Below are 23,587 nucleotides of genomic sequence, written 5' to 3'. Positions count from 1 at the left end.
TGTCTTGGTACTTCTCACCAGGGCGCCGCCACACATGCTGGACACCATCTGAGCCAAACAAGTTTATCTTGGTCTCGTCAGACCACAGGGCATTCCAGTAATCCATGTTCTTGGACTGCTTGTCTTCAGCAAACTGTTTGCGGGCTTTCTTGTGCGTCAGCTTCCTTCTGGGATGACGACCATGCAGACCGAGTTGATGCAGTGTGCGGCGTATGGTCTGAGCACTGACAGGCTGACCTCCCACGTCTTCAACCTCTGCAGCAATGCTGGCAGCACTCATGTGTCTATTTTTTAAAGCCAAACTCTGGATATGACGCCAAACACGTGGACTCAACTTCTTTGGTCGACCCTGGCGAAGCCTGTTCCGAGTGGAACCTGTCCTGGAAAACCGCTGTATGACCTTGGCCACCATGCTGTAGCTCAGTTTCAGGGTGTTAGCAATCTTCTTATAGCCCAGGCCATCTTTGTGGAGAGCAACAATTCTATTTCTCACATCCTCAGAGAGTTCTTTGCCATGAGGTGCCATGTTGAATATCCAGTGGCCAGTATGAGAGAATTGTACCCAAAACACCAAATTTAACAGCCCTGCTCCCCATTTACACCTGGGACCTTGACACATGACACCAGGGAGGGACAACGACACATTTGGGCACAATTTGGACATGTTCACTGTGGGGTGTACTCACTTATGTTGCCAGCTATTTAGACATTAATGGCTGTGTGTTGAGTTATTTTCAGAAGACAGTAAATCTACACTGCTATACAAGCTGTACACTGACTACTCTAAGTTATATCCAAGTTTCATGTCTATAGTGTTGTCCAATGAAAAGTTATAATGAAATATTAGCAGAAATGTGAGGGGTGTACTCACTTTTGTGATACACTGTATATTACTTCAGGTGAGACATAAAAGCATCAAAATAAACAGCAGCATGTCAGAGGTTACAAGAGTGAGTCTGAGGTAGGGTTCTACATGAATTAAATAAACTATTTACCAGAAATACAAAGCCTATTTTCAAAAAAAGTTGAGACACTTTCTAAAAATGCAATCAACACTGTTTTTTTAAATTTATTTTAGTCTTTTCAATGACAAACTTCATTCTATTTGTTAAGTATAATTAAATTTATAAATGTATGCCTGCAACAGAGGCATATTTGCCGCAGTGTCACATCACCATTACTTTTAATTATGCTTTTTAATTGTTTTGGAATTGAAGTTGTTTGCAGTTGCAGTTTTGCAAGTGGCAGTTTTGCCCATTCTTGCTTTATACAAGACTTGCTTAACAGTCCATGACCGCTGTTTTCCAATTCTACTCCTCATGATGCGGCATACATTTTCTATAGAAGACAGATCTGGACAGCAGGCAGGCCAGTCAAGCACACACACACACACTCTATCTCTAAGAAGCCACACTGTTATAACTCCTGCAGAATGAGATGTGTCATTGTCTTGCTATGGTTATCTTGATGGCAGCATATGTCCAAAATACCAGCATTAATTAATTAATTAGTCTCTGCATTAATGGTACCTTTATATATATGCACCAATGTCATGGGCATTGATGCCCCCCATGCCATCGAAAATGTTTTTTTTTGTACTTTTTTTTGGTAACTGTCTTGACTTGGTCTTTGGCACATTAAATCTGAAATGTGGACACATCTGATCACTAAACATGACTTATCATGGACACATGTTTCTCAAATAATACCCCCTTAGGGCTTAATGGTCACACATATGTAGCAGTGATTTCCGTCTTTTGCCTTTATGCACCGAGATTTCCCCTTACTCCCTGAATCATTTCATGATATTATGAACTGTAGATGGTGAAAAACCTAAATACTTTGCAACAATGTTTGGTACAAAGTGGTGGCTCATGACCCATCCTTGCTTGCAAAAACTATGCCTTTGGTGGATGCTCCTTTTTTACTTAATCTTGATGACCTTGCCTTTTCCAGTTAAACTGCTTAGTGTGGAACTTTACTTGTATAACCTTAGTCTTGTTTTCATACAGTTCCAACTTTTTTTTAATGTGTTGCAGGTGTCACATTCTATTGCTTTTTTATTTGCAATTTTCTTTTTTTGTATTTGAAAAAAAAAAAAAGGCTTGTCACTGAAAATGTTTTTTTCCTGTGCTTTTATCAGTTAAGTACAAGTTCAAGTGATTTAACAATTTACAGTTTTTAGTTATTATCTTTTTGTGTCCCAACATTTTTGGAAACGAGGTTTGGATGAATGTAGTTAAAAAACAATTGAATCGAGGGGGTTGCCATGTTTATACTCATCTTTCTTGCTGGGCTTGAGTCATCACACTGAAAGTGAGTGTATAGGTGTGTGTGTGTGTTCTTGTTCCCCCTGCTAAGGCTTTCTCAGAATGCCTTTTGGAGCTATCATGTCTAGCCATAGCAACACAGTTATGTCTGAATAAATCTATGGGATATCGTCATGGTGTGTAGCCTTGCATGGATTTATAATTATCTTCTTTGCATTTAAATTATTTATTAGGTTTATTGACATACCATGGGTAGTAAAATAAATTGGCATAATCTACATTCTGATGCTTTCTGACTACAGTAACAGGATTCCGTTGATATACTCGCTGTCTATTTTATCAGCTCCACTTACCATATAGAAGCACTTTGTAGTTCTACAATTATTTACTGTAGTCCATCTGTTTCTCTACATACTTTTTACTTTGGTATTATTTAGGTGGTGGATCATTCTCAGCACTGCAGTGACACTGACATGGTGGTGGTGTGTTACTGTGTGTTGTGCTGGTATGAGTGGATCATACATAGCAGCACTGGTGGAGTTTTTAAATAGTGTCCATTCACTGTCCACTCCATTAGACACTCCTACCTAGTTGGTCCACCTTGTAGATGTAAAGTCAGAGACACTCGCTAATCTATTGCTGCTGTTTGAGTTGGTCATCTTTGAGATCTTCATCAGCGGTCACAGGACGCTGCCCAGGGGGCGCTGTTGTCTGGATATATTTTTGGTTGGTGGTCTATTCTGAGTCCAGCAGTGACAGTGAGGGGTTTAAAAACTCCAGCAGCATTGCTGTGTTTTATCCACTCATGCCAGCACAACACACACTAACACACCACCAGCCCTTGTTTTCCAGTGTGCCAGTCACCCTGTAAAAAGTCACCAACTCTGGATCCAACAAAAGAGCCCCAGACCATCATGCTTCCTCCTCCATGTTTGACAGTTGGTATCACACACCGAGGAACCATTCTTTCACCTACTTAACCGTGTACAAAAACCCTGTGTTAATGTACCAAATATTTAGATTCTAGACCTGTTTCCAGTCTTCAGTAGTCCCCTGGAGGTGCTGCTTATCCAAGACAAGTCTTTTTTCTTATTTTACCGTCTTAGCAGTGGCTTTCTTACTGCTACTCAACCTGTCAAACCAGCACCTTGAAGTCTTCTCTTCACAGTTGTTTATTTCAACCTGCATTGAGCTATGCTTAAAGATGTTGTGCTGTGAGCCGCCGGTAACGCAAACTGTTGACTCTTAAAAACTTGGTCTGCCAAACCTCTTCCTGTCAGAGTTCCCTTCAGTTTCCAAGTGCCTTTTAGTGGTATAGGAAACTGTACTTATTGACACCTTGGCTTTCTTTGCAATTTCTCTATAGAACAGACCTACACTTCTAAGGGTTGTAATTCTTTGTCTGTCTTCTTTTGTTAATTGCCTTCTTCTTGCCATTATGATAACAATGTGCTATGCCCTGCAGTGCAATACTTTTCAAATCCTGTCCTAGAGATTGTTGTAATACAGTCGGTTGCAACACTGCTTATATAGAATCAGGGGGTTTGTAAGTAATCAACAAAAGTTGGGACACCTGTAGGAATTGTTTGAATCAACTTTCAAAGCTTAATTGGTTTTCTGTGCTGCAGAGCAGCTCTCCATTGTTAAACAATGATGTGTTACCTGAAAAAAGGCCTTTGGTTTAACTTTCTGATCTTTAGATTATTTAACAGGGATGTGCAATAACATTTATTATAATAGTTTTTAAAATTAGCTTATACCACAGATAGTTCTGACCTCCATAGTTTACTAAAATAATTGTAATTTAAGATTTCAGATTTGAAAAATTGTGCAATCTGGGGACATGAACAATTATCTCAATTATCCACTTTGGTCTTCCCACTGCTACCTAAATATTTACTATATCATGCTCACAGAGGCTCAGCAAAAGGCCATTACATTTCTAATCAATTACTCATTTTGTTGGCCTCTCATCCTCCACGTCCACATCCTTCATACTGCTTCGCTTCTCCTGAGTGTTTGACTTAAGATCTACACTTTCATGAATTCATCACTTTTCTGGCAGAGGTCATTGTTGTTGTCTGTGTGAAAAAGGTCTGTGTACACTGAGCAAATTAAAATGCTGACTGGGTAATCAGGCTATGTGAGATCTCTGAGCTCTCCCTAGATTGTTGGTAACCGAAGGCAAAACACTACAGAACATTACAAAAAATAGTTTTTCATGCGCTGGTCACTTTTGAGATTTTGGTGTATTTTGCTTCCATAACATGTATACTTTCCAACTCGTGGAAATAAAATGTCCAAAATACACATTTAGGTGATTATTTTACTGCACATTGTCTATTTAAGTCTTTACATTTCAATTGACCGTGACTCTCACCAGGAAAAGTAGATGGTTACAATATACACTGATCAGCCATAACATTAAAACTACCTCCTTGTTTCTACACTCAGTGTCCATTTTATCAGCTCCACTTACCATATAAAAGCACTTTGTAGTTCTACAATTACTGACTGTAGTCCATCTGATTTTCTGCATGCTTTGTTAGCCCCCTTTCATGCTGTTCTTCAATGGTGAGGACTCTCCCAGGACCACCACAGAGCAGGTATTATTTAGGTGGTGGATCATTCTCAGCCCTGCAGTGACAATGACATGGTGGTGGTGAGTAAGTGTGTGTTGTGCTGGTATGAGTGGATCATAGTTTTTAAATACTGTGTCCACTCACTGTTCACTCTATTAGACACTCCTACCTAGTTGGTCCACCTTGTAGATGTAAAGTCAGAGAGACTCGCTTATCTATTGCTGCTGTTTGAGTTAGTCATCTTTGAGATCTTTATCAATGGTCACAGGACGCTGCCCAGGGGGCGCTGTTGGCTGGATATATTTTTGGTTGGTGGTCTATTCTCAGTCCAGCAGTGACAGTGAGGTGTTTAAAAACTCCAGCAGCATTGCTGTGTTTTATCCACTTATGCCAGCACAACACACCATGTCAGTGTCACTGCAGTGCTGAGAATGATCCACCACCCAAATATTACCTGCTCTGTGGGGGTCCTGTAGGGGTAACATTTACATAAAAGATCAGGTTCAGTTCCACCCATGTACTATTTAGTTTAAGCTATTTCACACCAAACTATATACAGTTGGGCCAAAAAGTATTTAGTCAGCCACTGATTGTGCAAGTTCTCCTACTTAGAAAGATGAGAGAGGTCTGTAATTTTCATCATAGGTACACTTCAACTATGAGAGACAAAATGAGAAAGAAAAATCCAGGAAATCACATTGTAGGATTTTTTAAGAATTTATTTGTAAATTATGGTGGAAAATAAGTATTTGGTCAATAACAAAAGTTCAACTCAATGCTTTGTAACATGACCTTTGTTGGCAATGACAGAGGTCAAACGTTTCCTGTAAGTCTTCACCAGGTTTGCACACACTCTAGCTGGTATTTTGGCCCATTCCTCCATGCAGATCTCCTCTAGAGCAGTGATGTTTTGATGACTTTCAACTCCCTCCACAAATTTTCTATGGGGTTGAGGTCTGGAGACTGGCTAGGCCACTCCAGGACCTTTAAATGTTTTTTACGGAGCCACTCCTTCATTGCCCGAGCGGTGTGTTTGGGATCATTGTCATGCTGGAAGACCCAGCCACGTTCCATCTTCAATGCTCTCACTGATGGAAGGAGGTTTTGGCTTAAAATCTCACGATACATGGCCCCATTCATTCTTCCCTTAACACGGATCAGTCGTCCTGTCCAATTTGCAGAAAAACAACCCCAAAGCATGATGTTTCCACCCCCATGCTTCACAGTAGGTATGGTGTTCTTGGGATGCAACTCAGCATTCTTCTTCCTCCAAACACGACGAGTTGAGTTTTTACCAAAAAGTTCCATTTCGGTTTCATCTGACCACATGATATTCTCCCAATCCTCTTCTGGATCATCCATATGCTCTCTGGCAAACTTCAGACGGGCCTGGACATGTACTGGCTTAAGCAGGGGGACACGCCTGGCACTGCAGGATTTGAGTCCTTCTCGGCGTAGTGTGTTACTGATGGTAACCTTTGTTACTTTGGTCCCAGCTATCTGCAGGTCATTCATCAGGTCCCTCCGTGTAGTTCTGGGATTTTTGCTCACTGTTCTCATGATCATTTTGACCCCACGGGATGAGATCTTGCGTGGGGCCCCAGATCGAGGGAGATTATCAATGGTCTTGTATGTCTTCCATTTTCTTACAATTGCTCCCACAGTTGATTTATTCACACCAACCTGCTTGTCTATTGTAGATTCACTCTTCCCAGCCTGGTGCAGGTCTACAATTTTCTTCCTGGTGTCCTTCGACAGCTCTTTGGTCTTGGCCATGGTTGAGTTTGGAGTCTGACTGTTTGAGGCTGTGGACAGGTGTCTTTTATACAGATAACGAGGTCAAACAGGTACCATTAATACAGGTAACGAGTGGAGGACAGAAGAGCTTCTTAAAGAAGAAGTTACAGGTCTGTGAGAGGCAGAAATCTTGCTTGTTCGTGGGTGACCAAATACTTATTTTCCACCATAATTTACAAATAAATTCTTTAAAAAAAAAATTCTCATTTTGTCTCTCATAGTTGAATTGTACCTATGATGAAAATCACAGACCTCTCTCATCTTTCTAAGTAGGAGAACTTGCACAATCAGTGGCTGACTAAATACCTTTTGGTCACTGTATATATATGTGTATATACAGTGTATCACAAAAGTGAGTACACCCCTCACATTTCTGCAAATATTTCATTATATCTTTTCATGGGACAACACTATAGACATGAAACTTGGATATAACTTAGAGTAGTCAGTGTACAGCTCGTATAGCAGTGTAGATTTACTGTCTTCTGAAAATAACTCTACACACAGCCATTAATGTCTAAATGGCTGGCAACATAAGTGAGTACACCCCACAGTGAACATGTCCAAATTGTGCCCAAATGTGTCGTTGTCCCTCCCTGGTGTCATGTGTCAAGGTCCCAGGTGTAAATGGGGAGCAGGGCTGTTAAATTTGGTGTTTTGGGTACAATTCTCTCATACTGGCCACTGGATATTCAACATGGCACCTCATGGCAAAGAACTCTCTGAGGATGTGAGAAATAGAATTGTTGCTCTCCACAAAGATGGCCTGGGCTATAAGAAGATTGCTAACACCCTGAAACTGAGCTACAGCATGGTGGCCAAGGTCATACAGCGGTTTTCCAGGACAGGTTCCACTCGGAACAGGCTTCGCCAGGGTCGGCCAAAGAAGTTGAGTCCACGTGTTCGGCGTCATATCCAGAGGTTGGCTTTAAAAAATAGACACATGAGTGCTGCCAGCATTGCTGCAGAGGTTGAAGACGTGGGAGGTCAGCCTGTCAGTGCTCAGACCATACGCCACACACTGCATCAACTCGGTCTGCATGGTCATCATCCCAGAAGGAAGCTGACGCACAAGAAAGCCCACAAACAGTTTGCTGAAGACAAGCAGTCCAAGAACATGGATTACTGGAATGCCCTGTGGTCTGACGAGACCAAGATAAACTTGTTTGGCTCAGATGGTGTCCAGCATGTGTGGCGGCGCCCTGGTGAGAAGTACCAAGACAACTGTATCTTGCCTACAGTCAAGCATGGTGGTGGTAGCATCATGGTCTTGGGCTGCATGAGTGTTGCTGGCACTGGGGAGCTGCAGTTCATTGAGGGAAACATGAATTCCAACATGTACTGTGACATTCTGAAACAGAGCATGATCCCCTCCCTTAGAAAACTGGGCCTCATGGCAGTTTTCCAACAGGATAACGACCCCAAACACAACCTCCAAGATGACAACTGCCTTGCTGAGGAAGCTGAAGGTAAAGGTGATGGACTAAACCCAATTGAGCACCTGTGGCGCATCCTCAAGTGGAAGGTGGAGGAGTTCAAGGTGTCTAACATCCACCAGCTCTGTGATGTCATTATGGAGGAGTGGAAGAGGATTCCAGTAGCAACCTGTGCAGCTCTGGTGAATTTCATGCCCAGGAGGGTTAAGGCAGTGCTGGATAATAATGGTGGTCACACAAAATATTGACACTTTGGGCACAATTTGGACATGTTCACTGTGGGGTGTACTCACTTATGTTGCCAGCTATTTAGACATTAATGGCTGTGTGTTGAGTTATTTTCAGAAGACAGTAAATCTACACTGCTATACAAGCTGTACACTGACTACTCTAAGTTATATCCAAGTTTCATGTCTATAGTGTTGTCCCATGAAAAGATATAATGAAATATTTGCAGAAATGTGAGGGGTGTACTCACTTTTGTGATACACTGTATATATATATATATATGTGTATATATATATACAGTGTATCACAAAAGTGAGTACACCCCTCACATTTCTGCAGATATTTAAGTATATCTTTTCATGGGACAACACTGACAAAATGACACTTTGACACAATGAAAAGTAGTCTGTGTGCAGCTTATATAACAGTGTAAATTTATTCTTCCCTCAAAATAACTCAATATACAGCCATTAATGTCTAAACCACCGGCAACAAAAGTGAGTACACCCCTAAGAGACTACACCCCTAAATGTCCAAATTGAGCACTGCTTGTCATTTTCCCTCCAAAATGTCATGTGACTCGCTAGTGTTACTAGGTCTCGGTTGTGCATAGGGAGCAGGTGTGTTCAATTTAGTAGTACAGCTCTCACACTCTCTCATACTGGTCACTGAAAGTTCCAACATGGCACCTCATGGCAAAGAACTCTCTGAGGATCTTAAAAGACGAATTGTTGCGCTACATGAAGATGGCCAAGGCTACAAGAAGATTGCCAACACCCTGAAACTGAGCTGCAGCACAGTGGCCAAGATCATGCAGCGTTTTAAAAGAGCAGGGTCCACTCAGAACAGACCTCGTGTTGGTCGTCCAAAGAAGCTGAGTGCACGTGCTCAGCGTCACATCCAACTGCTGTCTTTGAAAGATAGGCGCAGGAGTGCTGTCAGCATTGCTGCAGAGATTGAAAAGGTGGGGGGTCAGCCTGTCAGTGCTCAGACCATACGCCGCACACTACATCAAATTGGTCTGCATGGCTGTCACCCCAGAAGGAAGCCTCTTCTGAAGTCTCTACACAAGAAAGCCCGCAAACAGTTTGCTGAAGACATGTCAACAAAGGACATGGATTACTGGAACCATGTCCTATGGTCTGATGAGACCAAGATTAATTTGTTTGGTTCAGATGGTCTCAAGCATGTGTGGCGGCAATCAGGTGAGGAGTACAAAGATAAGTGTGTCATGCCTACAGTCAAGCATGGTGGTGGGAATGCCATGGTCTGGGGCTGCATGAGTGCAGCAGGTGTTGGGGAGTTACATTTCATTGAGGGACACATGAACTCCAATGTGTACTGTGAAATACTGAAGCAGAGCATGATCCCCTTCCTCCGGAAACTGGGTCGCAGGGCAGTGTTCCAGCATGATAATGACCCCAAACACACCTCTAAGACGACCACTGCTTTATTGAAGAGGCTGAGGGTAAAGGTGATGGACTGGCCAAGCATGTCTCCAGACCTAAACCCAATAGAACATCTTTGGGGCATCCTCAAGCGGAAGGTGGAGGAGCGCAAAGTCTCGAATATCCGCCAGCTCCGTGATGTCGTCATGGAGGAGTGGAAAAGCATTCCAGTGGCAACCTGTGAAGCTCTGGTAAACTCCATGCCCAGGAGAGTTAAGGCAGTTCTGGGAAATAATGGTGGCCACACAAAATATTGACACTTCAGGAACTTTCACTAAGGGGTGTACTCACTTTTGTTGCCGGTGGTTTAGACATTAATGGCTGTATATTGAGTTATTTTGAGGGAAGAATAAATTTACACTGTTATATAAGCTGCACACAGACTACTTTTCATTGTGTCAAAGTGTCATTTTGTCAGTGTTGTCCCATGAAAAGATATACTTAAATATCTGCAGAAATGTGAGGGGTGTACTCACTTTTGTGATACACTGTATATACAGTATATATATATATATAAAGTTTGGTTAATATGTCTGTGGTAGTTACATAAAAAGTAAACTTCAAGCATATTCACTTATTTATTTTTTAGTTAAAAAATGTCTGGGGTCAAATCTTATTTAATCATTTAATAATAATTAATTAATGAATTATTAATGTCAGTGGAATAGAGGAAATGTAATAATATTTTGTATTGTATTAAATTATATTTAAGTCTTGTAGCAGTTTAGCCAAACTGCTGTTTAATCCTTTAATATTTTTCATTAAAGTTTCTTTGCATTCTTGTGAAGAGTTAGATTGTATAGACTTTGTGAAAGACTTCTTGATCTTGTTGTTTTTTTAAGGTCTTGTGAAATTACAATATGTATTTGATAAAGAGCTTTCAGTCTTTCAAAAAGGCCTTCCTCAAGATTTTGAACAGTGTCTAAGGGAATTTTTCAATTTAAACAGCCTTTGTTAGGTTAGGCATTAAAAAACCTGGCTGGCAATTGACATTCCTGGCAATTCATTCCTAAGCTGTTGATTGGGGTTTAGATCAGTGCTTTGTGCAGGTCACTAGAGTTTCTACACATCAGTTTAGCCAAATCATGGCATAGACCCTGTCACGCTGTAACAAAAAAGAGCCTTTCCCAAACCCAAATTAAATAGTAATTAAAAATATTTGATTTATATGATTGGTTATACTATATAGCTGTAGCTGATACACCTGAACTCAATAAGAAGGGGTGTCCAGAAAATGTACATAATATCAAAAATTTAGTAGTTACTTTACCACATAGTGTGCCAGTCAGTCAGCTTTTAGCCAACATGGCATTGTGCATTATTCTTCACTGTAAAAAAAAATATGATTAACAGCTAAACCAACTTACCTAATAGGATACTGCGGGGCTTGTTTTCAGCCAGCCCTGAAAAATATCAACCTTATCTTACCATCCAACTCAGGCAGTAAAAGTTCCTGTTAAAGTTTCTAAAGGAACACTAATCTACAATGTATGAAAATTTGTGGAGCTAAAAAAAATATATTCAAAATGTTTAACGAGGAAAAAGTCCCCAAACCTGTTAGTCTTTAGGGCTTACCAAGCCATCTATCTTAAATTAAAGGAAACTTGGAACAGCAGTGAATCTATCCAGTAGTGGCCAGCATACATGCATTTATTCCAAGACTTCTATTGATTAATCTAAGGTCAGTGTCTGTTAGCTCAAAGACTAGGCAAAAATGGGTTTCATGGAAGGGTAGCAGTAAGAAACTGAAAAATGAGTATAAGTGTTTCCTTTCGGATCATGTATTTACGGGAAATGTGTCAGGGACAGACAAATCAAAATGCAATAATGTGACCTAATTAATGTTCTAAGTGATACTGTGTTTAGACGTGAAACAAGCATTCCCTACCTTAAAACATAGGGGTGTGACTGATTAATTGAAGCTCTTCAAAAAAGAGTACACTATAATCCACAAAGATCTGGAAGTGTTAAATTATCCTTACTGCCCATCAGAATCCCAAACACTGAGCAGAGCATTTTAAGAAATGAGATTCTGTAATTCCAGTCAGTATTGCTTATGTTTTATATCTTAGTTGTTTTGACTGTTTTTTGAATTTCTTTTGTATGGCACTGTTTGTGGGGCAAACACGTGCTGTTTTCTTACCCTCCTCTATCCCCTGTGTATGTGGATGCCCCAGTTTGTGTAATGCTTAGCTGGCGGTGTATTGTTGTCAGGGTGGAATTATCCTTACTGCCCATCAGGATCTGAAACACTGAGCAGGGAAATTTCAGTTTTAAAAAGGCAATTACATTTTCATAAATCAGTGCAATTAGATTTTTGCAGGTTTTGAAATCTTTAGTAATTGTTTTTTTCCTTCCAATAATAATAATTTGGACGGTGTAGCCTAGTGGTTAAGGTACTGAACTAGTAATCTGAAGGTTGCATTTTCTAAGACCACTTTACTCTGATGCAGGGTCATGCGCTTGTTGTGCTGCGTTGCAACCTTTTTCTCAAGACTCATAAAAAATAGACATAGGAGTATCAAGGAGTAGAGGGATTGTATTGCACAGGCTCAGGGGAGATCACTTACACCTGGTAGATCCAGCCATAAAAGAGTGGACAGCTTTTGGCTTTAACTTTCTGATGCAAAAGACACTGCTCCACTCTGTGTGTCAGTGCTTTAATAGTGGTCATCAGGATAAATAATTTAAAATAACCAGGAGAGACACCCTACATAGAACATACCAGTTATTGGGATGAGGTCTGTATCTCTCCTTAAACTCAAAAGTGGACTGTTTTTTACTGCAGTTATCACTTTGTGTTACTATTAAGATAAAATATTAGGAGTGACAGTGTAAAAGGCTACAAGTTCTGATGCATTATATTCTTGTTTGACCATTAAAAATAAGCTTGCCTTTTAAAACACACATTTGCATCAAGATGTTATAAAGCTTCAAATACAATCTGGATTTAGGTTTTATAAAAATGATGCTGTAAGTTTTAGATCCTAATTGTTTTGACTGATTTTTTGAATTCCTTTTGTATGGCACTGTTTGTGGGGCAAACACATGCTGTTTTTTACCCTCGTTTATCCCCTGGGTATGTGGATGCCCCAGTTTGTGCAATGCTTAGCTGGCGGTGTATTGTTGTCAGGGTGAAATTATCCTTACTGCCCCGAAAACACTGAGCAGAGCATTTTAAGAAGTGAGATTCTGTAGACTACTTGTTTTCTCCTGAGATGCTTATATTGTAGGTTAATATTTTATTTTATTTGTTATGCATATTTCTAGGAGTGGAACAGTAGCTCGGTGGGTAGCACTGTCGCCTCACAGCAAGAAGGTCCTGGGTTATGTGCGTAGTTTGCAATGGTGTCCCCGTGTCTGTGTGGGTTTCCCCCGGGAGCTCCGGTTTCCTCTTACAGTCCAAAAACATGCAGTCAGGTTAATTGGAGACACTAAATTGCTCAATAGGTGAATATGTGTGTGTGTGTGTTTGCCCTGCGATGGACTGGCACCTCGTCCAGGGTGTTACTGTCTGCCATGCGCCTATTGAAAAGCTGGGATAGGCTCCAGCACCCCCCGCGACCCTAATTGGATAAGCGGTTAAGAAAAGGAGTGAGTGCATATTTCTAAAGTTAAGCCCAATTATGTGAAGTGTTATTTAAGCCCAACATTTCACATCATACATGAACCGTAGCATTTTTGGGAGTACCCTGCAGATATTTAATCAAGGTACAATACTATGACTAAAAAAGCCAGTAACAAAAAAGGGGGACAGCTGCAATTGAATAAGCAATCAAATTAAGACACGGAAGCATCTGCAACCCACAACAGAGAAAGTGGATAGAAAAGTAGTATTGCAGAAATAAGAACTGGCTCACAACCCTTATCAGTGGAAAACGGGACTGGACCAAGCGTTTCGGCACCACAGTCTCAGATAAATGTTTTGATACAGGCTGTGTTCCTAACCACATTTATTTTTGGATAGAACACTTAATAACAACAGTTACTGCAACTGGTAACCTATCTGTTTTTTCTGCTTTTAACTAATGCCAACCCTGTTTGCTGCTAATTTTAACTTCCAAGATATGCAAATTGAGCCCAGATCTCCTGAGCCTTTTTTTGGCATAGACCAGCTGGAAAAGAAAAACTGATGCTTCATCATAACATAATATCATGCACCTTAATAAGATAAGATAAGGTACGATAAAACTTTACTGATCCCCTTGGGGAAATTAACTTGTTACAGCAGTATGAAAGTAAGAAAAAAACAGAAAAAATACAACTAAGTGAAAAAATTGCACACATAGTGTATAGTTATTTACACTAAAAATATTTCCTTTAAAAACAGGTGATGTACATATATTATGGTGAAAATATAATATATACATAAAAAATATGAATAACATATTACATATTGCACTTTTTATAATATATTGCCGTTTTGTATTGCACTATAGACATGTAAGAGTAGAAAAGAGTTATATGTTACATATTATTGAAAGCCCTGATGGCTGCAGGAATGAAGGACCTGCGGTAGCGCTTCTTCTTACACATATTGTGTAAGAGTCTGGTGCTGAAAGAGCTTGTTAGGACCCCTACAGACTCGTGTAGTGTATGTGCTGTGTTGTCCAGCATAGATGACAGCTTGGCTATCATCCTCCTTTCTCCCACCTCCTCTACAGGTTGGCGCGGACAGTTCAAGGCAGAGCTTGCTCTCTTGATCAGCTTGTTCAGTCTTTTCCTGTCTCTCTCCGAGATTGCACCTCCCCAGCACACCACTGCATAAAAGATGGCTGACGCTACCACAGTGTCATAGAAGGATCTTAGCAGTGGTCGGCACACTCCAAAAGACCTCAGTCTTCTCAGTAGGTGGAGGCGACCTTGGCCCTTTCTGTATAGAACATCTGAGTTGCTAGACCAATCCAGTTTGTTATTGAGGTGAACACCCAGGTATTTGTACTCCCTCACCATCTCAATGTCCAAACCCTGGATGTTCACAGGTGTGGTGTGATACAACCTTTTCCTGAAATCGATCACCAATTCTTTAGTTCTACTGGTGTTAATGTAAAGCACATTTAGTTCATACCAGGCAACAAAGTCCTTGATGATCCTCCTATATTCCAGTTCGTTCCCATCAGATCAACATTCAACAATGGCTTTGTCATTACATAATAAAATGTAAGACTAGTTCTAAAATCTAAATTAAGAATTTACTAGGGATGTCCCGATCCGATCTCAAAGATCAGAATCGGGGCCGATCAAGGCATTTTTTAACTGATCGGTATCGGCTTTGCTAAGGCTGATCCTAAACCCGATCCTTTGTTATACGTCAGCATGTTCGCTGTGTGTAAATACTTTAAACTGGAAAGTGAAACAAGTCCAACAGCGAAGTGTAATGTCTGCAATGTGAGCGTTTCATGAGGCGGTAGGAGCAGAGCTATGTTCATTACTGTAGAAACTATTTATATGGTGTGTGAGTCAAGGATCACTCTGGTTTACAAAACAACGTAGTGATGCACTTGCTTAATAAAGTTTCTCACTTTGCGTAGAAACGTCCATCAAACCATTGTCACAATACAACCACAGAAAAGTTTGTTACAGTTACAACATGCATACAAGTACGGTGGCTCATAAGAAACAAACCAGATATCATTTAACCAAACGATCTACAATTACAACCAATTTGATACGGCACCTAAAAAATAAACACTCAGTCGAATACAGCGAGTTTATTATTATATGATGAGAAGAGGAACCGGCTGTCCGCTAACACGGCAGAGATGCTGATTTTCCTCAAAAAGAGCCTTCACTTCATTTTGAGTGTTCTAGTTTTACTACTACAATGCTGCACTAAGTTTGTTTACTTTTATTTTGTAAAAATAAAAGAACATTAAGCAATAGCTTGGATGCAGGCAGTTTTTTTTCCTACAGCACTGCAGAGCTTTTCAGTTGTTAAACATATACATTGGATTAATTTGGATAACTGTAATGTACTTGAAGTGTGCACTGTGTAAACAGTATTATCTAGTTCTTATCTAGACAATGTCTAGAAAATACAAGTATCGGTTTGAGACTCGGTATCAAATCGGGATCAAAATTAATGATCGGGATCGGAAACAAAAAAACTTGATCGGGACATACCTAGAATTTACAAAATAAAAATTACAAGTTTTAAATAAGTGTTTTAAGTATTTGATTATAGATATTTTAAATACGTAATCCAACACTCGTAGTGCCATAATGCCATGATGAAGTTTCAGGAGTTGCAGGAGCAGAGTGGTGAGGAAGGTTTTAATAAAGTACTAACACAAATGTTGGTTTTCACAAAGTTTGCTGCTTTAGTGTTTTAAGATCTTTTTGTCAGATGTTTCTATGGTATACTGTAAGTACAATTATAAGCCTTTTTTTTTACAATTATAAGTTTTTTTAACATCAAATTTCTGCAGAGTCAATATTTACAGTGCCTTATTTTACAAGACCTCTGAAATTCACCCTGGTATGCTGGATATCAGCTTCTGGGCCAAATCCAAACTGTTGACAACCCATTTTTGCCTAATCAGTGCACACACAATCACAATTTCAGTTTTTTTTTGTTTCTCCACCTGCTTTTTGAGGATTGACCACAGGTTCTCCATGTGATTGAAATCTGGGGAGTTTCCTGGCAATGGACCCAAACTTTTAATGTTTTGTTTATTAAGCCACTTAGTTATCACCTTTGCCTTGTGACATGGTGTTCCATAATGCTGGAAAAAGCATTGTTCATTATTAAATTGCTCCTGGATTGTTGGGAGAACTTGCTCTTGGAGGATGTTTTGATACTATTATTTATTCATGGCAGTGTTCTTATGCAAAACTGTAAGTGAGCCCACTCCCTTGGATCAGAGGCAACCACACATGAATGGTCTCAGGATGCTTTACTGTTGGCATGACATCGGACTCATGGTAGAGCTCATCAGTTCTTCTCTGGATACACCAGACCATCATCCAAAAGCTTTTGCAGATGCACCCACACCTGCCTGCTGCCATTCCTGAGCAAACTCTGCACTTGTGGTGACTTAATCTTGTAGCTAAATCCTCTTTAAGAGATGGTCTTGGCACTTGCTGGAAATTTTTAGTGCCCTGAAGCCGTCTTCACAGCAGTTTAACCTCTCTCCTTAAGGATAAATGATCATATGATTAGATAAATGGTTGATTTAGGTGCAATCTTCCAAGCAGCAATGTCCTTGCCTGTGAAGCCCTTTTGATGCAAAGCAATGATGACTGCACACATTTCCTTGGAGGTAACCATGGTTAACAGAAGAGGACAATGATTTCAAGCACCACCCCCCTTTTAAAGCAACCAGTCTGCTCTTCTAATTTAATCAGCATAACAGAGTAATATAAGTAAAAATGAAAAGTGAAATGCAGTAGAAATGAGGTTTGTGTGATTAAGTTAATTTTCATGGCAAGGAATGACTTTCATCTGATCACTCTTTATAGCAATCTACAGTTAATGCAAATTGCCATCATAAAAATGAAGCAGCAAACTTTGTGAAAACCAAAATTTTTGTCATTCACGAAACTTTTGGCCACGACTGTATAAGCATTTTGTTGTAATCTTTTGGCTAAATATTATTAATTAATGCTACAGCTAATATGGTTTCCACATTTATTGCCCCCAATGAGTCACATTAATTGAAAGTAATTAAGAGGGAGCGTAATCTTTTGATTAAAATCATTCTTGTGCTTTGCAAGCCACATGCGTGCGCACGCACACACAAAAAAACATACAAAGGAAGACAGTTATATAAATATAAATGTAGAGAGTTACACTTTTTGAGGATACTCTTTACTCACAGATATCAATACATATTTTAGCCTCTGTTTTAAGATCTTTCTGGGGTTATATATATTTTTGTGTTTCTGATGTTCTTCTTGTGTTTTCACTCTGTTTAGCAGGGCCTTAATGCACCATTAGGCTTAATTAGGGAATCATCAAGGTCTTTAATTAGGTGTTGCTCTTTTCATTCCTCCAAACTGTAATTAGAAACAGTTTGCAGATAACTATTAGGTTGTATGCTATGGTCTTGGCATAAAAGGAACAGAGAAAACCAAAATTTCATTGTATAAGGTTTGTGACATATCCAACTGCACTTGAAGTCTAGTAAAACAGGCCAGAAAGGAATATGTGTATTGGCCCTGAATGTTTTTCACCCTGAGGCCCAGTGTATTCACCATGACCTTTACTAGAATAAAGTGCTTAGTAAAATATATGTATAAAATAACTTAAAAAACACTAAATATTTCAATAAGTTGTCGACATTTCTGCTCAATGATTTCTAATGTTATCTGTAGCAAATCGTATTTATGATTTAGCATATTTCACCCATAAATGATCAAGTTTTTTTAAAGCGGATTACGTGACTTGAATGTGAATGTGAATGAAAGCTACAGATGCTTACCTTGAAAGTGAAGGTCCTTTCCTGTTTGAACGTTACAGTGAACAAAGTGAGGTCAGTGGACTTGGTTTGTTATGTGTGGTTTGGAGGAATACCAGTGGCCTTCACAGAGCCCTGACTTCAACCCCATTTAACACTGTTGGGATTGGAATTGTTGATTGTGAACCAGGTCTTTTAATTGAATATGCACAAATTTTTACAGTCACATGCAGTTTACAATCTTGTGGAAGACATTTGCTGAACAGTGTAGGCTGCAATAACTTCAAAGGGGAATCCTCTGTTGGAGTTCTTATCCTGCACACCAGGAGGATAGATTATCCAATCAAATTGTCATGGGTACTTTTCATGTAGCCTGAAAGCAGCTTCTCATTGAAAAATTACTTTTTTATTCTGTGATTAAACAGAGCTATGTAGAGACACCAACTGCATGCATATTAATTGCATAATTAATCTTGTTGTTTATGTTGCTGCATAATGTTTATGTACAATGTGAAACTGTACTTTCAAGCCATGGAAATAATATTTGTTGCCCTCCATGTGTTCAGATATCACTAAAATTTAGGGGAATTGTTTCAATGTTAGGCAACTACACAAATATGAAAAGTATTGTCCTTTGATGGTCATCACTGTTTTTTCACAGGAACCAATATGGTCATAAAGAATACACTTTAGGAGAATGTCTTTATGAACAGTAACTGATGTAACTTATAGCTCCACCTTCTTGTTCCTGTTTGAGCATTGTGCATTATAAATATGGTTTTACAAAATAATTCACAAATGTTAATTGGTACTTGTATTTTTGGATTTGTACATTTAATAATTTTACATTTTAAAACTTGTTTTCATCTTTCATGTGTTGCAGAGAAGTAATGGTGAAATTGATTAAATATTTCGGCATATAAATTAATTACACGTAGATATTTCTTAATTTTCTGTTACAATTCTACTTCCGTAAATTAGTGATAAACATTGTAAAGTCAGTGATGTGCTTAAACAAACACATTTATTTAATTGATGATACTGATTATTATTATTATTATTATTATTATTATTACTGGAAATTTGTAGGTAATTAAATAATTCAGTGAATGATAGAAGAATTTAAAATACACTGTATTATAATATCTTTTTATTCAACTAACAGGTAATAATAAAAAAAAATTGGTAAGGTTAATTGTAGTTATTGAAAGTGTCCATGAATGTGTGTGTGTTTGCCCTGTGATGAACTGGCGCCCAGTGAATCGTACACACCGCAACCCTGAATAGGATAAAGTGGTGGTAAAACAGACAATGAACAAACCAGTGAATGTTGTTTACAGGATAAGTAACTAATTGTTTAGTTCATGTAGAATCTTAAGCTGTTTCTGCTAAATGTGTGCTACTTTTAACTCACAAGTACTGTACATCCCTCGACCTTTTGAATTTAGTAAAGTTATTAACATTCCCTTTTTTTTCTCGTGTATAAAGGCAGGACTAAAATTCATGTCACCGTTTGAGTTTTTTTTTTACCAGTTGTGACTGATTTCCTATTTGAGAGATCTGAGTATTACCAGCTCTAGTGAGTTTCTCAATTATTTCTAGTCATGTAATTTAGACCTTTACTCCAATGTATATCCTCTTTAAAATTAAAATGAGCTTTGCTGGCTAATTAATATAACCTTGTTTTGATGATAATGTACTTAAGGTTTAATTGAACTAAAATATTTTGTGCCTAAAAAAGACTGTGACAGCTACTGAGGTGTTACTATCCCAAATAAAGGTTGCTCCCTCCTTACGCAAATCTAAAGTAGCAGCTACAAACACTGTAAACTGTGCAAGGCAAGTGCTAATTACCCAAACACTTAAAAAATTCTGCAGTTTTTCTGAACAGTATACATTGGGGAGGATGACATGCCACCCTCAATATACTAATATAGTGGTACCTTGAAACTCAATGTCAATTGGTTCTGGGACTGGCATTGAGTTTAAAAGGTGTTGAGTTTGAAGGTTTTTTTTCCTGTAAGGATGTATGGGAAAACTGTTAATGCGTTCCATGGTCCCGTGGACCTGCATATATTTTAGGCTTATGTAAAATAATGGGGTTGTTTTTTACACTTATACACTAAAAATAACACAAATATAATATAAAAACACTGAAATAAAAAGCTGATTCTTACAATTTTTCAGAACCCCGAGCTGTAACACAAGTTTAAAAGTGAAACAGGAGGAAAATCCAGCTAAACACAGATACATGTGAAGCTTTTAGAATCTGACAGTTATTCCACACAAATGCAGTTTCAACTCATATGCACACTTTGATGATGTATCTGGTCAAGCCAAGCGCTGAACAAAGCGACTGTTCATTATTAATTTGAAATTAAATAAATAATTTTATAAAAACAAACTGAACACGTTGAGTTTAAGGTTACAAATTTCTTGACGTTGAGTTTCAAAGATTTTGAGTTTAGGGGATGTTGAGTTACAATATACCACTATATACCAATATACTAATGTAAAAATTACAAATAATCATACACCATTTACTAGCAATGTTAGGATCCGTCAGTGTTTCTAGTTGTTGATATAGCAGAAAGGTTTTAGAATGGCAGGACCCCCCGATGAAATTTGTTCCCCCAGTGTTTAATTCATGGCTACAATCTTACTATGGAATCAGTTTTAAGAAGAAAGAACATGGTTTTGGGTGCTGTGTTTCATTTTGCAAGAGGTTTGTGGAGTTTTGACAAAGTAGTTATTTTTTAAGTTAAGCTGTTTAAACGTTTTGGGAAAACTGTAATAGATGTAGTAATTATAAAACAAAAAGAAAAAAATACATTGCTTTACAGATTAGATGATCAGAAGGGGTTTTGTAGAACTGAGCAGTAGAATTGAGCAGATGGGTCTCTCTTGACTTTTAAGCTTTCAAGGTTGGCATTGCTCTGTTTGTTCTTCATTTACCATATTATGTTTTTTATCTTTGCAGAGTCAATGTCATACAAAATAATAAATGATTTAAATATTGTTTTGGAAAATGATATTCTGCTAACTAACTAAGAACACATCACATCAATCCCTCTCTAGAACATTGTAGTAACATGTACAGAGGTAAAATCAATATTTGTTTTCTTTTTTCATTCCAGAGGGACTCTAAGGGTCAGTATCTGTTTGATCTGCTCTGTCACCATCTAAACCTTCTAGAAAGGGACTACTTTGGCATCAGATATGTGGACCCAGACAAGCAAAGGGTAAGCTGTTGATCAAATGTTGTACAACTCTAGTAGAAGTTTTCATGTCAGCACAGACTTTTTGCACACTTTGTTGTGATGTGGATTTAATTTTGAATTCATTTGATTGCAACATAATTATCATAATGTCAACATGAATTTTTTACGTGATATATATAGTGAAAATATATATTTTCCACAAAATTATACATACCCTTTTCTGTTTTTCTTTAAATTGTGATCAGGTGCAATCTGTTTGCTTTAATTGTTCTTAAGATTGTATAGAAATCCACTGAAGTTCTCCCACTGCAATTTAAATTGATTGGAGATAGCTTAAAAAGGGACACACCAGGATTTGTAAGGGCCTGCAATTTACAATGCTTCGTCAGGACATAAACCAAGCCATGAAGTCCAAGAATATGTCTGTGGACAAATTGTGGCAACGTTATAAAACAGTTTCCAGAATTAAGTGTTTGCTGCATCACGCTATAGTGGTGCTTCTCAACAGCAGGTTCAAGAAGACTAAAAAGAATTAAGGATGGATGAATGTTGAAGATGGCAGTGCACAGACGCTTGCAATCTGATCTATTAGAGCTTAAAAAATGTGCTGTGAAGAATAAAATAAACCAAATCCCGGTGTGCAGGCTTATCTATAAGGACTTGCTGTAATTGAGACCAAATGGGCTTATGCAAAATATTGAATAAAGGGTCTGAATACTTATAAATAAGGTATTTCTGTTTTGAATTCCAATTAATTATAAAAACTATTTGTCAATATGGGTGATAAAGTGTAGATTAAGGGTAAAAGCTGCAATAATATCTATTCAAAGGTAAATCCACAGCGCATCTGATCTGAACACTTTCTGAATCCACTATATAGTACATATACACTAAAAGTATGTGGACACTTTGTAATTTTTTAGTCAGCCACACGGATTTCTGGCAAATCAGTTATATAACAGGTTCCATGGTGAAGAGATAATCAGTGTTATTCTAAATGAACTAAAACAAGCTTCTGATAATTAAATCAAATCCATTTGAGTGTTGCTGGAGCATGTGCTCAAATGGAAATGATGTGATCTTTTGTACAAAGGGGATTTAGTAGTATTTTAAATCTAAAAAGTTGGGAAGTATGTTATGAATATTCAAGTGTTAAAAATCTACAAGAGGAAAAAAAGTGTAGTAAAATGAAAGCATTGTGTGTGTTTTTAGTGTGTATTTAGTGAACATAGTGACATATAAAAAATTAAAACATAGATTATTACACATAATTAACATAGATATATTTACACATTAAATAAAATGCATCTCCTGAAGAGACATGATATGTATGTTGCTTAAAAAGATTCTTTATGACATTTGCAGCACTGGTTGGAGTTTACCAAGTCAATCGCCAAGCAAATTAAATGTAAGTACCAGTAATGCCTTTTCACTAATTTTATGATGTAATCTTTGTGGATATTGTAATACGGCACAGGTATACAAATTAAAATTGCATGTCTTTAAAGAATGACAAGTTAAATGCCAAATAAAATTCTTGTTTTACATGTTTTGAGAGATTTTTTTAAAGGAAACCATGTTGCTATATAGGACCTGAGTACTGTATGTCTGAAAATGCGAAAAATTTAAACATGATGCATCATTTATTTCAGCCATGAGGAAAATTATGTACTTCATATGTACACTGATTTTTTTTTATCTCTAACTTGATAAAAATGCTTCATAAATAGTGAAGAGACATACAGTCATACAGTGTCAGAAACACATTATTAAGAATGATCTTTTCACAGCCCAGCCTCCGTTTACCATGTGTTTGCGAGTCAAATTCTACCCACCAGAACCTGCTTCTCTTAGGGAGGAAATCACCAGGTAAGAATCACAAGCCATGTGTATATTTTCAAGTGCTAAGTTGTGCAGAAGCGGTACAAGAGCAACCCAACATCCTAGTAAAACATCCTAGTAATCCTAGTAATTTGACTTTCAACTCATGTTAAGTGCAGGAATGCACAACCCTAACACAGACTGGTGACCTTTACCCTCTCACCCTAACACACCCACTATTCAATTAGCAGGTTAGAAAATGTGACATAATTGTGCACTACTGGTTAAAATTGTAAAATGCAGAATTTGTGATTTGTTAATTTTTCTAAATCTTTATGTATCTGACAAAAGTAGAAATAAATTATTTTTAATGTTTCACTATTTT

The 23,587-nt window shown here is 38.2% G+C and overlaps 1 protein-coding gene across 3 annotated transcripts in view; it reads left to right on the top strand.

Annotated features, from left to right (window-relative positions):
• The window catches only part of LOC134323135 (FERM domain-containing protein 5), a 114,277-nt gene that overhangs the window by 51,075 nt on the left and 39,615 nt on the right, over positions 1-23,587 (top strand). For all 3 annotated transcript variants that reach the window (XM_063004561.1, XM_063004560.1, XM_063004562.1), the window contains exons 2-4: positions 21,298-21,402; positions 22,747-22,789; positions 23,172-23,250. In XM_063004561.1, coding sequence (XP_062860631.1) covers positions 21,298-21,402; positions 22,747-22,789; positions 23,172-23,250 — 227 coding nt within the window. The remainder of the gene's footprint in view (positions 1-21,297; positions 21,403-22,746; positions 22,790-23,171; positions 23,251-23,587) is intronic.

This window comes from Trichomycterus rosablanca, chromosome 11, assembly GCF_030014385.1.
Source record: "Trichomycterus rosablanca isolate fTriRos1 chromosome 11, fTriRos1.hap1, whole genome shotgun sequence".
Classification (NCBI taxonomy): Eukaryota; Metazoa; Chordata; class Actinopteri; order Siluriformes; family Trichomycteridae; genus Trichomycterus; species Trichomycterus rosablanca.
The sequence above is the reverse complement of the archived record's forward strand: the minus strand, read 5'-3'. Positions and strand labels throughout refer to the sequence as shown.